Below are 18,116 nucleotides of genomic sequence, written 5' to 3' on the forward strand. Positions count from 1 at the left end.
CAGAATCTCATCAAGGGAGATGACATGCCCTGTTTGCACACTGCTGCATAGCCTGGGGGGAAGAACTCTTGAACTGATAAGCTAAGCAGAAAGTTAAGTTTTCAGGTGGTTAAAACAAGGCTGCTTTGATTTTCTTTCATGCAGGATCTCCTTAGGGGGTTCTCTGGGAGACCATGGGCCTCCTCACTTTGAAGAATAAAACATCCTTGTGCTAAGGCTTATTCTCCCAGATCTTACTTATTGCTCTTGGTAGTCTGTGTTTAACTTTATGAAATAAATGAGGTCTATCACTTATCTTTTTGCTACATCTAATAAGTGTGATCTCAATGTGAACCAGATACATGTGAAAGACATTAAAACCTCACTGGGACACAGGAACTGCATTATCAGGAATGCAAGCTTGTGGAGCAGCTGCTTCCCCTAAATGTGTGCTGGAGAGTTTGGGAATGAGAATCCCATCATTCCTGCAACAACTGCTGTCAGCTGAACACCTCAAAACACCCGAGGGCTTGCACCTCTCCACCACCATAGGAGCAATGGGAGACATCAGGGCCAGTGTTTGTCTCAGAGGTGTCACATTTTTATTTCCTCCATGTCTAAATGTGTTGCCCAGTGCTGTATGCTTCAAGTACTCGTTATTACAGGAGGACACAACAACTTCTTACACAAGCCATTGGCTTGTAGACCCGAGGGGCTAATAAGCTCCTAGGAAGGTAGCCAGGCTGCAGGGTTGTGCTGGGAATGGTGGCCTTCCAGCCTGCAAGGAGATGTGCACAGGTTCTCAGACACCCTCTGCTTTGCAGTTTTACATCTTCATAGCAAAGCTTAGAGACAGCCAGCCCACACACTTATCCTGGAACATTTCCCATGAAAGACTTATTGGACAAAATAAAAGCCACTAAGGAAATGTTCATTAAAGTGTAAGGCTCTGTCAACATAGAAAAATTTAGCTGATACCACTACACACCTATATGTATCTGTATAAACCATTATGCAGATTCAGGAAAAAAAATTCTGAGTGGTTTAAATGTTACTTCTATGTAATCAAACTGAGACACACAATGACTTTTATATTATGCACATGCTTCTGCAGCTGATTCCATCAACAGATCAACATCAAGCATTTCTGGCAGTGCTTTAGGCTCAGGACTAAACCTGGGCTCCTCTAGGTGAGCTCTACTTTGTAGCAGGGCAGGTTTAGACATCATTGTCCATTTCTGCCCTGGGGAAGAGGCAGTGGGCAAGACTAATTAGCCCAGTGAACGTGTGCCACAGCCTTCAGTCTCTACAGAAGATCTCAAGAACACAACTGGGAATGGAATGTAGAAAAAACATGGGTAAGTTTACAAAGAACCCAGAAGAATGGTGTGAACATTTCTGGCTGAATTTCCTTATTTTTCTCAGTGAAGCATTAACTCAAATGCCCATGAAAAATGGTTTTATATTGTTTCAGTACCCACAGTTGGGAAAGGGAGACAAATCATTCCAGTTTGCTACAAGTGAAGGCTTGCTTTGTTTTCTTCCAGATACTGGGGAGGCAGGCAAGGCAAGCCTACATCTCCTGTAGAATTTGGATAACTGCAGGGTTCCCTATGAGCTGCTTTTCAAAGTCCGCTCCTGGACAGCCGCGTTTGCAAAACCTAAAGGCACCTGAGAGAGCCACCACTGGTCTGGGCAGTCACCCAGTGTGGTGTGAGTGGTGTCTTACTCCCACAACTTATGTAAAAGACATGAAAGGATGTCACCCTCTTTTGTCTCCTGAACCAACCTGTTCCTTAATAATCTGGAGAAAGATTCTAAATACAAAGAAAGAACTTGATTTCAAATCCACTAAAACATACAAGACAGAATACACTGCAAATAATTTTAAGGAGTAAAAAAGTAAAACAAAAAATATTTTTAAAACCTGATTTTCACACTCACGCCAAGGTTAATCAAGTCCCTCTGTTTATACCTGACTTCCCTTTGAGAAACCCATTTCCAACTTATTTGTATGCACTTGCAGTAATGCTGTATAATGGAGCAAGCTTCCAAACAAGCATTTCAGATCTTCCTGCATCCAAACTCTGGCTATAATGCACTTGCAGATGCTTAATTTTAAGCATCATGGAGCTCCATTCCCAGGTCTTATGTGCCCATTTTGTGGCAGACCAGCACTTGGAGAAAAGTTTTTGGGAACCAACTCTATATCACTTCTTTACATGCACAGCAAGCTGATAGCAGTGTATGTGGGAAAACAGCACCAGGACTGCCAGGTGTAAAACCCTGAACACATGTGGTTTCTGGGAGATGGTTCTTGGGAGAAGCCCAGTCCTGCTTCTGTCTGAAATACATCAAGAAACACCTTAAGGAGAGAAGAAACAAAAACACTCACAGCAGCCATTTCCTAGGCTAGAAAACAATGGAATTTTTATTGAACAGAGATGGCTCATAAACACACTCAAAGGAGTTCCACCTGCTGTTCAGCAATATTCATTGCTATCTGATAATATCCTATGGGGGCAGCTGTATAAAACAGGAATAAAATTCCAAATTGCTATATTTATTAATAACTTTGCCTTCCCAATACAGAACCGTAAGTATTTCAAGTCTGAAAATAGACCACAATTGTTAGCATTTAAACCAAACCATTCATATATTTATGATAACAAATATACAAAAAAAGGCAGTCAATATATTAAACATTTAAATCAATAGCATATATTTCTCAGAGGTAAACATTGAGCAAACAAAGCCACCGAAGATGTTCAGGAATCAGGTAAAAGTTTCACAGTCAAGCTCCAAACACTGTAGCTTTTCTAAAGCCGTACTGGTATTACACTTTTATCTAGCTCCTACATTGAAAACTATGTAGCATGAACATTTGAAAATATAACATTGGCTATCCAGCAGGCAACTGGGAGTTCCCTAAGTCCTCCTTGTGTTTTTATATTGGAGCACCTGTGGAGACAGAGGGCAGTAGGAGTCAAGCATTTTGTTTTGCAACGTTGGGGTTTGAGTTCTGTTCTAGATGAGCACAACAGGGTCCTCATACCAAACACAAATTCCAGCACTGATAAGAGAGTATTTGTCTGACAACCTGCATGAAGAATCAGCCTCGCAACTTGCATTAAACAGAACGGAATTTGCACACCTGCCTATTTACTGAAAGCCTGTGCTATTTCTACTGCACAGAAAGTCTCCTTCAGTAGCTGATCTAATGCCTGAGGTTGAAAGCTTGGGATACGTACATACGCTCAAAACTAATGTGATAAATCTACTACCGACAACTAATAAAAGTTTGTATTGCCATATTGCTCACAACATAAATGTACAATTTGCACAAAACATGGCTCTTCAACATGAATATTTTGCAAGCTACTATATATATATATGTATATATAATATGTATAATTTCTTTTCTTAAAGAATTGTATGCTAGAGTGCATGCAAGGTATTTCAAAGCAGTAGCACAACAGGAGTGATCACTTGTTTACAGATTACTGAGACCATTCAATACAGAAACAGTGGGATATTAGATAACACACAGACAAGTAGGTAGATGTAGGTACACACTGCTTCTTCAGGGACCTTCCCATGTGACACCTGAATCTCAGACCCCTTTGAAAGACCAAACAGGGCTCTGAAGGTTCTCACACTCTGACAATAAATCACTTCTGTTGGAGATGACAGCAAAGGAGGCACTTGTCCCTTAGCCAGGAGTAGAGGCAAGCAATCTTCTCCATAGCCAACATCTGTTCCAAATCCTGCTCCTGCATTTCTAAGCAGTGAGTGGTGAGCATCTATCCATCCAATGTTTTAGCTGGTCCCAAGCAGTCTCCTGCAACTTTTACAGCTGGAAATCCAGGACTGAGAAGCCAGATCCCCTAAACAGCAGTGCACAGCACTGCCACCATTCTATAGTCAGATATGTACAAGGAATGACATGTATCCTCTGCTTTAAAATTTACATAGAGTATATACAAATAAAGCTATTCTATCAAGGTGCAAGTTTATTATTCTCTGGTGTGTTCCAATGAAGATTTCTTAAAAAACTCTTTATACAGACCCACCAGGAGAGTTTACACAAAGTTGACATTTTGTCAAATTCATTATGTAGGCTTCCTTCTGCAAACTCCATAATGGAAACTCTTGTTACTTTTCCTTGGAGTTCTGCCTATGCACAGGGCTGGATTTGATAGACTACAGCCATGTCTAATATAATTTCCTTGATTTTAATACATTTTAAACTCAGATGAAGCAGCAGCATGTGTTTGGGTTTTTTTTCCCCAGGATGTCATCCATCTCTATGAAATGAGGCAGGACATGTAATTAGATGTCAGGGGGATTGTATTTAGTGTGCCCAGTCCAGCTTCCCTTGCTTTTCATGGGACTGTGGTGTGTGAAGCTGGCACAGTTTGGCCCTATGTGTATGTCTGGAAGTCCTTGAGTCCTCGGTGCTATTTTACACTGGCTGAGTTCTTGGTGCTATTTTACACTGGCTGATGACAGGCGATGCTGTCAAAAAAATAATTAAAAAAAAAAAAAGCCCAAATGCAATTTACTAAACAGTAAACATCAGCCTGATGCACTAAACAGATGGATATGGAATGCAACTTGTCTAAAATTAGAACGGTTGTTTTCTTAGGCAGGTCTAAATTCATAAAAATCTTTCCCATCCCACGCAGGCCTCATTCTGCAGCATGTAAAGATATGATACTTCTAATAAAAATCATTGGGAATGCAAAGCCTGTGATCAAGAGCAGAAGGAAGGCCTGCCCTCTCCCATTTCTCTTCAGCAAAAACCTCAAGTAACATAAGTACACGTTTATGATCCCTGATGAAGAAGAGGGGCTGTGTGCAATGACATCAGGATTTAGCCTTCAGCCTTTATGGTGTACCAACCACAACTGTGCAGATGACTGGATGGGAAATGACATCTGCTAGTGCATTAAAAAAACATACAGCCTTGCAGTAACTCCCATTAAAAATTCCCACTGACTTCAGGAGAGAGACAGAGCAAGAGAGCAGTCTTTAGCAAGTGCATGTTCTGCTCCACTGGAGTTATGTTCCTCAAAAATCTTTCTGTAATACCATTTTCCTCCATTTTGTAAGCTGATTATATCAAGGCATTCACAGCAGAGGCTTTGCATGTGTCCTCTCAAGCTAAGGGGAGCCTTTCACACTAGAAACAAAGATCTCATTAGTCTTTTTTCTTTTTCAGAGTAATGCAATAATAAAAATCAACTTGCTGGTTTCACATGCTGCAGTGCCTTTATACAGCCTTAACAAAATAAGATTTTTGTTAAGGCTGTTACAATGCATTTGTCATCTAGCAATGACAAATGAATCGTAATCTTATTGGAGATTATAAAAGGATCAGCATCAGACAGACATGAAATGGTGTTTAAGATGACCTAAGGTGCACTTGGAGAAGATGCTGTGAGAGTACTTCAGCAATTAAAAAAAGGATTCAAAAGAAATTAAATACAAACATGCCCTTTAAAATAATGTTCAAGTTGTGGACACAGTGGACAAAAGCAAACAAAGCTGCCACCTCAAATTATGGCTGAGTTTCTCTATTTTTCATACATTCCCTTCTGCCTTGGTTCTGAGTGCCCTCAGATTTAGTCTCTCCAGTGGAAGGGCTTGTGCTGGATCATTAACAGCACAAACCAGGCAATTTTCAAAAGCATCTAACACACTCAAGAGAATGACATCTTTGAATGAGCTACAGATGTCTCTCTGTCCTTTTGAGAAAAAATATTTGGTTCCAGGAACATTTGTATTTCTTCGCTATAATCTTTCTCAATTGAAAAACATCTGCCATCCTATTGTCCATACTCTGACTCTGATATTTTGTTTTTATCCACAGTAAATGGGTAAGCAAAGGGGAAGAAAGTTTCACCTGTGTTGTTAACTACAGATGACCTCAAACATGCCTGTGAAGCCACAAAGCAGTATTTAAGCCACATCTGTGGGATGGAGGACAGGATCTCTGTGTTTGTTGATGATGGCTGTTGGGTTATGTGATCTTTCATTTCCTTCTCAATAAAAAGTTAAATGAAACCTTCACATAAAACCCCAACAAAAGATGACAGCAAACAAAACCACTTTGCTAGAAAAAAACTCCAAACCCAAATTCATAACAACCATAACAAATGCAAAACAATCATAACCATTCCTGGGTTTGTATTACACAAATTAGGAGTCTGCATAAAACCAGCAAAAAATCAAGATCAGCACAATGGTTCTGCACATCTTATTTCTGGCACATCCTTTCCTCTTGTTTTCACTTTTCTTTCCTAGCTTCCAGTTCCAAGACATCTCAGGGACAGGTGGAAGTGGATGCGAAGAGGCAGAAAGGAAGCAAAGAGCCATCCCACAGACAATGTTCTTCTCTATTTACAGGATACTCTCACCAGGATTTCCTAATTTAGGTCTTGCTTTCAGGAATGGATCATTCTCCATTTAAAGATCAAGACTGTGCTTTTTAATTACAGATATGCATTTGGCCTGCAAAGACTTCAAAGGTGACACAGTATGAAGGAGAGATGGAAAACAGACCTAACCCACAGACTAGAGAAATCAATGGAAAGGCTTCCAGCCATTTTAGTGGAGTAAATTTCATCACACTGTCTCTTTTGGTTTGTGAATGATGTTATAGCAGAAACTTAAGCTGTATTTTTTCATAGAACATTCATACATTTTTAACATGTAAATTACTCCTTGAACCCTGTATCAAATATTTGTAAATGCTAAACTAGGTACAAAGTGAAACCCATTTGGGAAAGTGGAGCAGAGGGAGGTTTAGCTGCACTAATGGATATTGCATTAATGCTTAGTGTCAAGGAAGGCTGACTGCCATTAACAAGAAATCTCATTACAAACATGATTTCACGTCTCATAACATATCCCGTAGATCTACTTACTGTTCATCTCTCTTTCTTGATCATACACACAATGATAACTATAGACACAAAATCCAAAGCATTGCACATGCTTCATCTTCCCAATGAAAAAATAACCAAACCAACCAAAACACAAAACAAGCAAAAAAACCCCAAACCCCCAAATCCCTCCCAAAACCAGCCAACCAACTCAACACAAAAAACAACAGAGAAACAGAAAATTCTCAGCATGGATGATTGGAATTGAATGTTTTACAATCTCACTTCTACCATGAATGACTTAAGACACTTTCCAGACTTTGACCTAATGCAAAAAATGCTCTAAGGATAACTCATGTACAAATAGCATTACAAGAAGCTTTCAGAGGAGTGGGACTGAAGGACACTCTAGCAGCCCACCTATTACTGGTGGTGGGGAGGGCAGGTTGTGAGAATGTGGTATTTCCTGTGGGCTTTTCTTTTCCCTCCTCTCTGTGGTAGATGGCAGAGCCAAGAGAGAGTGGGGAAGAAGAACACTGATCTCACTTGGGGCTGTAAACAGCAGAGACCCATTATTCAGCCTCACCCATAATACCAAAGAGATCAGTAGGAGGAATGTCCTGCATTGCAGAGAGTGGGATTTACTTATTTGGTGTCTGCATAATGCTCAGCACCTCTGCTTCCCACTGGCACAGCACATATGTCTGCACAACAGCTGCAAGCTTTAGAGAAACAGGGACAGGAAGCAACCTACTGGCCAAAATGCACTGATGGGAACTTAAACAGGTCAAGTTTTTCTAGTACTAATTGGAACTTAGCCAGGAACATGGAGTCAAAAAGCTCTGAGATACATTCCTATAGTCCATGTATTCTTCAATGGAAAAACCTAACTCATAACTGAAGTAAGACTGCACAACTGCATCCCCAAATGGCACAATTAGTCATTGGCTTAATAACTGCATGGCAAAAATCAGTTCCCAAGGTATTGAACTGACTGGGTTAAGCAGGGTATTTGACCAAGAGACTGCTTGGATGGCGGGGAAGCAGCTTTCACTCTGATGAGGCTCCAGGGGCTTTCTGTGCTCCTTCCTACTTTCTGCCCCACAACCAGCACTGGGGCATAGGAGGCTTTTGACTGAGGGGCAAATCCCAGCCTGCAGATGTGCTGTGAGCTCTTCAAAAGCTAGGCAGAACGGAGAGAACCTGACTTTGGCTAGGCTCATCTGAAAGCCTCTCATGCAGTAAGCTACGGGATATTCAATTTATCCACTGCTGGGAAGGGGAAAGGGTAAGGCTGGACTCTCTTGAACCTACAGCTTTAAGTCCAGATGTTTTGAAACATGTTAATCTGTCCCTGCCAGAATAAGGTTTTGACCTTAATTAATTAAAATGACCTCCTAACACACTGGATTTTCCTAAAGTGGCAGTCTCTTTTTTTTTGTTTCTGAACATCTCCCTTTTCTTTTGTGACTTATTGTAAACCATAAATGATTTTCTATTGGGTATTTCAGTGAGGCTTTTTCCTTGTCTTTGTTTGCTTTAGAAAGGCAGTAAGAAAGAAGATTGCCTCTCACTGTGCTAGGCAAAGCCGAATAATGGAAGTTTTAATGATAACACAGCAGCAGAGATGAGGGGGAGTGGAAAGACCAAAGTTAACCAGCAGCAGCAGTGAAGATATTTGTAAGGACAAGTAAGTGCCACCAACTGCCTAACTCCATGGCCATATCTGAGCATGGGACCAAGCAAACCCTCTGTGTGAGCACTGAAGAGACTGGAGCCAGCCGGGCTGGTTGGGAATGCCAAGCAAGTGGTGGGAGATGGGGCTGTTTCTCCTCTTCCTGCTCTCCTCTTCCCTTTGATTTCCTGGAAACTCTGAGTTGGGGAACAAATGAATTAGCCAGCAGTGGACATTATACCTCTGGAATCAGAGGCAAAGATCTAAGGTTATACATTCAAATTCTTTTACCTAATCCTCTTCCTTACCAAGACCTCTTCATTAGTGTGTCATCCAGCATGGACAGAAACCTGTGCCTAAGCTAAGCATTCCCATTCACACAGCATCACTGCCTCTACAGGATGAAAGAACAAAACTGTCAGCCCAAAGAAAGGTGAAAAATGCCTCTCCAAAGGAAAAAAAAAAACCTACAAAGTTGCTGTTCTGCTACAATCAAGTGGACAGATTTAGTCAACTAAACATGCCAATCACAAGGTGTTTGTAGAATTTAACCTATCCAGCCAACACAACCTCTCTTGTAACTTGCTGCCATGTCTCCTGGGCGTTTTAGTGACAAGCAGTCCAAGCAAAGCACAAACCCCATCATCTAATGAGACTCTTGACTTTGAAGTGGTGAGATACCACATTTTAAGTCCTGTGCAGGCATCCAAGATAAACACACTCTAGGCCATTCATGGCTGTTCCATGCAAGAAGCCTTGGACAAAGCTGAAGGAATGACAGCTTAAGGGCAACAAAAATAAATGGAATGCCCTCCTCCTACCCACACTGAGGTTGCTTCCCCAGCTCAAAGGCTCACTGAAGGCAGCTGATAAATTCCCCTCAGTCTTTCTGCAGGTTTCCAGATTTTCCTTCTGCTTTGGGCACGACATGAATATTCTCAGCAGTGCTCTCATTGAGCATTGAGCCACAGCTGAAGACTTAGCTTTGCTGTTTTTTGCACTTGAAGTCCAGTTACAGATAGCAGATCAGGTGCAATTGTACTGAAATGATAATATGGTCAGAGTGGCCAGCCTCTGTTTTCACCCACTGAAGATAACAGGCCTTACCTCAAAATAAATAACAAGTTAAAAAATAGCATAATAATTTTGCTACAAACACATGGAAGTGCTGCAGGTTTGTTTGCTCATAGGCTGACATAGTAATGTTATAGCAATGATCTCATCTATGGAGTTTCAGATATTATCTGAGGGCTATTTCAAGGCTAACATCCTACATACAAGTTTATTAAATTTTAGGCTAAATCCTAGGCGGTTCTTTTCATTCTTATAAATCTCAACACCTTTGTGCCGCATGATGAAAGCAACATCAGGCCCCTCATTTCTGTAAAGCACTTGCAGAACCTCACATGAAAGACACTTTGTCAAACCAACTAACTTAAAGTCTTTGGCTTTAGGTAACTCTCGTTCAGCAAAAAAACCCAAACAAACAAAACACCAAAACCACAATCAAACCCAAACAAACAAACAAACAACCCCAAACCCAAGCTAGTGGCTTCAGAGGCAGCTTTAGTGAAAGCAAGTTTCAGGTTGTCATCTTTCAGCAGTATTTTTAAGACAGAGCCAGCTCCTGAGGGACCCTGAATATGTGCAACTGACTTCAATTAGTTCTGCAGGATTCCAGCTTCTCCCAGGATTTAATCCACAGATAGAAGCACTAGGAATGGCTGTTTTTTCTAGGATGGCCTAATCTTCATCTTGAGTATGTGAATGTGTTAACATTTAAAAACTCCACTTAAACAAGGTCCTGCATGCCTGAATCCCCACAGACCTGGCAGCATTCCATGCCATAACTGAAGCCTCCTCTGATTTTAGGCATGTACAGCTGGGAAGAAGACATGCCCTTTCTTTTTCATCCCTGCAGCACCTCAGAGCAGTTTATTTCAGTGCAAACAGATCACTTCCCTTTTTATTTTTAACCTTTAAAGAGTAGCACATGTTGCTATGCCTTGAAACAAAACTAGAATTTAAGAAAGCCCCCAGCACATCACACAGTACAGCCCATCCAGGACTTGTGCAGTGTTTGGTTTGAAGCCAGTGGATATTCAGTGGAAAAAGCCTCAGTGTCCAAAGCAGCATGTGGAGGATTCAGCAAGCAGCTCTCGTTAGTGCCAATAGGAGCCTGGCTACTAAACCTTCACACCTTTTTAGAGATGTTTCCTCTGTCTTTTTTATGAATCTACTCCAGAGCTGGAACCAAGCAGGCAGAAGTTTTAGCTGGGGAAAAAGCAGTCTTAGCCATTAGAAAGCTGGCCCTGTTCCAGAACAGAGAGCATCTGGCCACCAGCTGTGTTTAGAGGACAGTAGGCCTAAGGAATAGATCAGGGGAAAATCAGAGAAACAAGTAGACAGTGCTGAAATGTGTAATGAAAGGAATGCCAGCCTTCCCCTGTGATGTCCAAGACCTTTGCCCTCCTACATTCCCCATCCTTTTCTCTTCCCAGCTCTTGAGCCAATTACTGGAAAATCAACTCTTTAGGACAACACAGATACCACTTCTAGGCTTGGGAAGGAATCCAGCAGGGCTCTAGAGTAAAAAAAACTGGGAAGTGTGGAAACTGGCAGCACGTGAAGCAAAGTGGGAATGTAAGGAAATTCTGGAAACTAAGGGACAACTGTGTAGGGATATAAGGAAAGATCTGCCAGGAGGCAAGAACAGGATGCCTGTAAATCCTCAATATTAAATATTACAGCAGTGGATTAGTATAAACATGACAGATGGAAAGGCAACTTCACTCATTAGGGGCTGGAAAATTATGATTAAAAAAGAAAATCTTAAGTTTTTCTAAGGATGTTGTATGTTTTTCCATTTTACCAATAGTGGAAGCAGTATTTGGCCTCAAAATTTGTAAATTATTGCAACTCATACAAAGATGAAAAGAAGAGAAAGCTTTTTATTTTCTAAGATGATAACACCATGTCTGAAAAAAATGCTAATAAAATGCTCTGTTGGAAAGAGCCTTATCTGATAGGGATGGTATTCATGGGCACCCACTGAAACTCACACTGCTTTTTAGATTAAATTGACAAGAGCCCTTCCCCCCAGCCCCAGATTAATGGAATGAAGAATCCATGCATGAAGCCACATGTAATAAAGGTTGGAGATTATGAAACAGGCTAGAAGACACGATCAGAATTGCAATTGATCTTGATGAAGTGGGGAAATTTCCCTGATTAGAGCAGAACAAATTTAATAAGGAGAAATTGAAAGTGTCATACTTTGAAAGGTGTAGTAAACAAATGCATAAATAAAGATGGAATTCCTGGGAAGGCAGCAGTGAATCCCTCCGGAATTATAAAACAGACTAGATCAAAGTCAGCCATGGGATGTTCCTGCAGAAAATATCTGGGGATATATTTTCTAATATGCTTTACATAAACCACTGCAACAGTTTCTCTGCTTTGCTTGCTAATGTATAAAACTCCTGTTGATGTACAGAAATTTGGGGAAAATGGGAAGCCATGAGGGGAATGACAGCAAAAATCAGAAAACACTAACAAAGGAACTAGGAAAGACTATACTAGTGATGCAAGGAGGATAATTCCTTTCATACATAGAATAACTTTCTAAAAAGATCTTGTAAGATCATCTGTTTTTCCTGTCAATCAGGACTCGAAGGAAAAGTGGCTTGCTTTGCAATGAAGAAATTCTGAAGTCTCTTAGGAAAACCTTCTGATTATGAGAGCGGTGAAGATCATGGATCCCTGTGACTGGATTTTTGAAGAGCCTGCAAACTGCACATTGTCTGGCATGGTTCAGCTGGACCTCACCCAGCCTCACTTCAGGAGAGGCAGACTAAAATCACCATTTCCAAACTCTGGTTTGTGGATCCACAAAGGTTTGCTGGTTGCTTCCAGGAGAAATGAATGCTAGGTTTACACAGGCTGGCTTTTCTGTTGGCAAAAGTCCAGGGGACTGGGCAAAAAATAATTGAAAGTTATGACTCTTTTTTTCTTAAGGTTTCCTTCAACTAAACATCTGTGATGTTTGGATTACCAGCATTTCCAAGAGCAAAAGTTGTTCCTGTATGAATCCTTAGCTGCAGTGCCTTCCTTTATCAGCTCAGGGTGCCCAAACAGGTGAGCACCCCATGTACAGCCACCAAAGGCCCTGTTAACCCTTTTACTGCTGAAAGAAATCTAGTGAACTTTACCACAGACACCCTCAACTCAGAAGAAGGACTAGCATGGAGTTACCAGTGTTTCCCTCCCATTTAATACAATTATTATTTTTTAAAAACTTTGCTGTATTAAACCATGAGGCTGCAGGGTGAGGTCTGCTCTTAGCCAGTTGTTTTTGTCATACAAGGATGGGTTTCCATGGATGAGAAGGCACACCAAGCAACAACAAGCTGTGTGTTGCTGTTGTATTAACTATGGCCTTGCTTCTCTATGATCACAACATTTACTCAGAAGTAGCCATTACTTACAAGTTCCAGACAACATCTTGTGTGAACATCTACTATGCAGAAAACAAGATCTAATTGACTGACATGCAGTGTCTCTGCAACATGAGTGGCAGTTTAGACATTTTGTCATTTGTTGCAGAAACTGTAGAGGCTTTAGAAGACCAAGCACAAGGGAGGATTTATACCTCAGAGTCATAAAACAGCTTCCTACTGTGTTGATAGCTAAAAACTGTGTTCTCTGAGCACATCAAAAGCTGGAACATGGAAGGGCACCTGATGTAGATGCTTCAACAAAAGAAAAAGAGGTTAACATGCAAACTTCTAAACTTCTTAGAATGGCACACTAGAAAACAAATATAATAATGTCATTTTGCCATGGAGAAGGCAACATCTTTGCCTGCTTCTTACTGTGGTTTTCAGAGAGGGCATCCAGAATGCTGTGGCACATAGCAGATTTGTCTTGCTAACAATATGCTGCAAAATAAACAAAGCTGACATCTGACATTTAAATCACCCCCCCCCCCCACAAGCCCTGCATTGTAGATTACCTATACATTCTCAGGATACAGTGAGAAATCATTCTACAGTACATATTTAATTATAATTTTAAAAAGTCTAACTCAGACACAATCTCTGGCCAGTAGCAAAATATCCACACATCACTAAATTAAAGATCTGTTGTTATCTCTTCACTGCAACAAACAGAAATCAGCATCTCGAGAAGGGGCTCCAGGGGTATCATATTGCAGCCAATCACACCAGATAAAAAAATAAGCTAATTTCACAAATGAAGTTTGACAAGAAGTAACATTGCATTTGTCTTGGCAAAATGAAGCACGAACAGAACATTTCACAGGTACAGTTACCATGCAAAGGCATGTTTGTTGAGTTTGTCATTGATTTCAACCCCAAATCACAAGTAGCATGCAATTCTCCTGCCCCCACCAACTACTGTATTAGAGACAGTCTGGGTAATGTGCCTCTTTGGTGTAACCATAGCCTCTTAGGCAAGATTATACCACCCTAGGAAAGAATACAAGCAAAACTTGATCATATGTGTGTTTACACAATGTACATTTTACCATTTAAAAAAACCAAAACATGTTACATAGATTCTCAAACACAGCTCCGTTGAAAATGAAATTTTAAGCTTAAGAAATAGGTTTTAAACTACAAGGCCACCCCATTATTTTTTATGAACAGTTTAAAAAGTTCCCACCCCTAAAAATCTGCCAGTATATTTCCTCAACTATAACAGTCCTACCCACTCTCTAATACAGCTGATCTTTGCTGGACAGCAATAACAGCTCTTACATTTCTTAAATGCACAAGATAATGGACTCTGGGATAGATATAGTTCTTGACTGTATAACACTGGAACAAATCTGACTTAAATGATTAATTGGTCAATTCAGGTGTTCCCCAGCACTACCGGGACTTCTGCTGTTCACTGATGTGAGTTCTGGCTTTTGTTGGCATCAAGCTCCATGAACAGGCTCGTGTTCAGAATGTGAGTACAAGGGCAATTCACTGGATACTCTGGTACCCAGCTTGCTCAAAACCAGGGAGGAACTTTGTTTTCTGTATTCTCTTATCCAGGTGGGGACACAGCCCCAGCGCAGCACCTTTGGCTGAAACAGAACTGTTGGGATGCAACGTAGAATTTTTTACATTTTCTTTTTTTGTAGTCATTTAAGCAACTGCAACAGGTTTGAGCAACTGCAACAGAAGACTTAACTTGCAGGGTCTTTGATTAGAGGGTTACCATCTTCCTCAGCTTTACACAATGGAGCCCTTTGAAGAAGACAAATGAATTGACTGAATCCTTGTGGCCAACGTCCTCTGTAAGTCCTCTAGTACATTCTGACCAGATGTTTCTCCATTCTTGTCATACAACAACTGTTTGAAAGCTTCGTTTTCAATGAGGACCATCATGTTCTTTAGAAAGTAGCCTTCACAATAGGCAGATAGTTCTGTGACTCCGAGGAACTACAAGAAGTGAAATTAGAGAAAGATAACCATTCTGATAAAACCCAGGCAGCAAAAACGGTGCATAAGAGCTGCACACAAACAAATACACAAGCTAAGCCTTTTAGACAGGCACAGTCTAAAATGTGCTTACTTACAGATATAAATGCATGGAGAGGAAGGAGTTAATAAAACAGTATTTTATGCTGATGATTCTCATAATAATTCCATGTTAAAAGACCCTGGCTGTTGGGGAAACAAAATTCCACAGGCTGAAGCTTTGCTCCCTTGGAAACGGATGGAAGTTTTACCACAGAGTTTACCAGACACGTGATTTCATGCTAGAAGTTACAGCCTAAAACTACAGGTTTGGGCAAACATTACAGACCATGTTTCAAGAATGCTGTCCTTAACAAGGACGGGACATATGACTGCAGAAAGCTGTCATGCAAAATTTTGCTTTGAGGAGAAATGGAGATAATCAGCCAGTGAAAAAAAATCTCCCCAGGGCAGAGGTGGACTTCCCAGCATTGGACACTTTAGGATTCAGCTGGGCAGGGTGCAGGGCCATCTTGTCTAGACTGTATTTTTGCAAAGAAAAGTTGGACCAGATGATCCTTGAAGTACCTTCCAAGCTGGTATTCCACAGTTCTATGATAGCAATTTTAAAAATGGAATGCCCATAGGGATATTAATGGTATCAGTACTCTCCAGTCAGCATTTATTTTGTAAAGATGACCAAATTCACATTACAGAATCACAGAATATGCTGAGTTGGAAGGGACCCACAAGTATCACTGAGTCCAACTCCTGGGCCTGCAAGGGACCATCCACCAAACTGTATCTGTCTCTCAGTCTCGATGACAAAGGCTGTGCTCCACTTGTCTCTGTGCCAACCTGCTCCCACATCCCCCTCTGGAAAGGTCAGGGAGGTCCTGCAGGTGCAGATGAGCTTGCAAAGCAGCAAGGTCCAGAAAGGTGTCCCTGACCATGGCTAGGTAATCTTTAAGGGTCCCTTCCAACCCAACTAATTCCAGAAGTCAAAGATTCAAGCACAGCCAGGTTGGCTGTTGCTGCAGTGCCCTACTCACAGCACTGCCAACATGACTCTGGCTGTAAAACCCACCCAGGTACCCAATTTCCACTGCTTCCACTGGGAGGTCAGGCGCAAATAACTTGCAGGTTGGGGCTCTTACAGGCAAACCAGGAGCTGGATTTAGCCACTGGTTTGTTAAGTCCCAGCATGTAAGAATTTTCTTCAATGAGGATGTAAATAACAGCCTCATTTCGCAATTCAAAGAAAACATGATTTTAAAGCAAAATTACTGTTTTTGCTGAAAGCAATATAAATTGAGAAGTTCACACATGAGCTACAAGACAAATCAAATATTTTTCAAATGTTTCTTGCACTGTAATTTTTTTCCTCTTACATTAAATGGACCTACAGATACACCTCATTGCTTATTTTCATTGGTGGATCTTTGTGCTTTGTGCTATTTCAAACACTGATTGCATGTTATCTGTCCACGAAGACCCAGCATTACTATTCTCTGTAGGAAATACCTGATGATGGGAACAGAGGTCAGATCTCCAGGGGTTTGGAGCAATCTGCAGGATTACTCTGTTCAATCAAACCTCCATGTCACAATGCATCAGTTTTATCTTTTGTATAGACCATGCAAGTTAGAGAAAAAATCTCTTAAGAAATGCTTGAAGAATATTTCACTGCACTTATTTGTGTACCATTTCCATCTTCCAAGTGAAAATCTAACTACTCCACATGAGGAGGGAAAAAACTGAAACTAATCAATGTGGTAACCACCTCCACCAATGCGTGAAAATAGGTTTTCTAGGACAAGAAATGCCATGCTTTTCTGTCTAATGACTTAGGCAACTTCACAAGCTAAGTATATAATTTGATTCCAATAAGAAACTCTCCAAGACATAAAATTCTCATTATTATCCTTGCAGGGCTCTGAGCCATTGCACTTCCACAACATGGCATTTTTATATATTGATAAGGTGTCACCAGCATTGAGTGTATCACCCCACTGGGCTTCAGGCAGGAAGAAACAGGTAATGGAAATGGGAAAATGCATCTTGGAAGGTGAAAGCAGAGATGCCTACTTCACTTAGTGATTCCTGTAAAATCACCAGTTTGTGCTGCTGTGAATAAGGGATAGATCTCCCACACATGGAACAGCTGAGAAGCTGCCGCCTTGGACTTGGACTAACTAATTTTGGATTGTCACTATACCAGGTACCAATTAATCAGTCAGTCCCAGTAAATGAATGACAAATCTTAAACGTGCAACAAATGTACTAAGCATATGAGATATACATACATATATATATATATAACTACTTATTACAAAACTGACATACAAGAATGACAGCAGACACACAACATGCAAGCATATGCAGTTATTTTTTACCTTGGCATGATTATAAATATCCACACAGTTTTCTGTATTAATGCTTTTTGCACAAATGATCTCACAGTGTCGTTGTAAAGCTTCAAGCTGGAAAAATTTAGCAGCAGAGAGAAGCTAAAAAAAAAACAAAAGGCATGGAAAAAATAGTCAAAAACCGCTGAGTGATACAGAATCAGAGCTTGCTTCTTTACTGTTTCATTATACTTTTTTCTCTGCCCCTTCTCCAGTTAGCATGAAAGTAGTGACAAAAAGTCAGAATGAGAAGATTGCTTGGTTGTTTTAACCCTCTGCAGTCTCTTCTAAATCACACAATGGGAATCTATACACAGAGAGACCACCAAAGGCTGCTCAAGTCCACATGCTGACTTTGGAATGGGACAAGGAGAAAAAGGAAATGGCGGTTTGAAGAATATTTTGTCACTTTGCAAACTTGATTGCAATAAAAGACCTGCAAATACATCCCCAAAACCAAAGTTCTGGTTCAACTGTTCTCCAAGATCTTATTGAAACTGAGCAACTCGGCTGGATGTGAGGAAGTCAGCAGAACGGTCAGGATCAAGTGTACAGAGGAATGAATTCAAACCAAATGATGATGACCATCCTGGGCAGTTTTAATCTAGAGAGACAATAAACTTCACATCTGCCACCTCAGCAGGCTCAAGGGAGTGGAATCAGATCTCCATATGCTCCTTGTCCTAGCAGC

General features: G+C 40.8%; 1 protein-coding gene across 4 annotated transcripts in view; it reads right to left on the reverse strand.

The window, feature by feature from the left end:
• Positions 1 to 2,382: 2,382 nt before the first annotated feature.
• The window catches only part of ABTB3 (ankyrin repeat and BTB domain containing 3), a 174,936-nt gene continuing 159,202 nt past the window's right edge, over positions 2,383 to 18,116 (reverse strand). For all 4 annotated transcript variants that reach the window (XM_036400354.2, XM_036400355.2, XM_036400353.2 and 1 more), the window contains 2 exons: positions 17,414 to 17,527; positions 2,383 to 14,999 (listed from right to left, as the gene is read on the reverse strand). In XM_036400354.2, the coding sequence (XP_036256247.1) occupies positions 14,790 to 14,999; positions 17,414 to 17,527 (324 nt within the window). In that variant the 3' untranslated portion in view covers positions 2,383 to 14,789. The remainder of the gene's footprint in view (positions 15,000 to 17,413; positions 17,528 to 18,116) is intronic.

This window comes from Molothrus ater, chromosome 5 (assembly GCF_012460135.2).
Source record: "Molothrus ater isolate BHLD 08-10-18 breed brown headed cowbird chromosome 5, BPBGC_Mater_1.1, whole genome shotgun sequence".
Lineage (NCBI taxonomy): Eukaryota > Metazoa > Chordata > Aves > Passeriformes > Icteridae > Molothrus > Molothrus ater.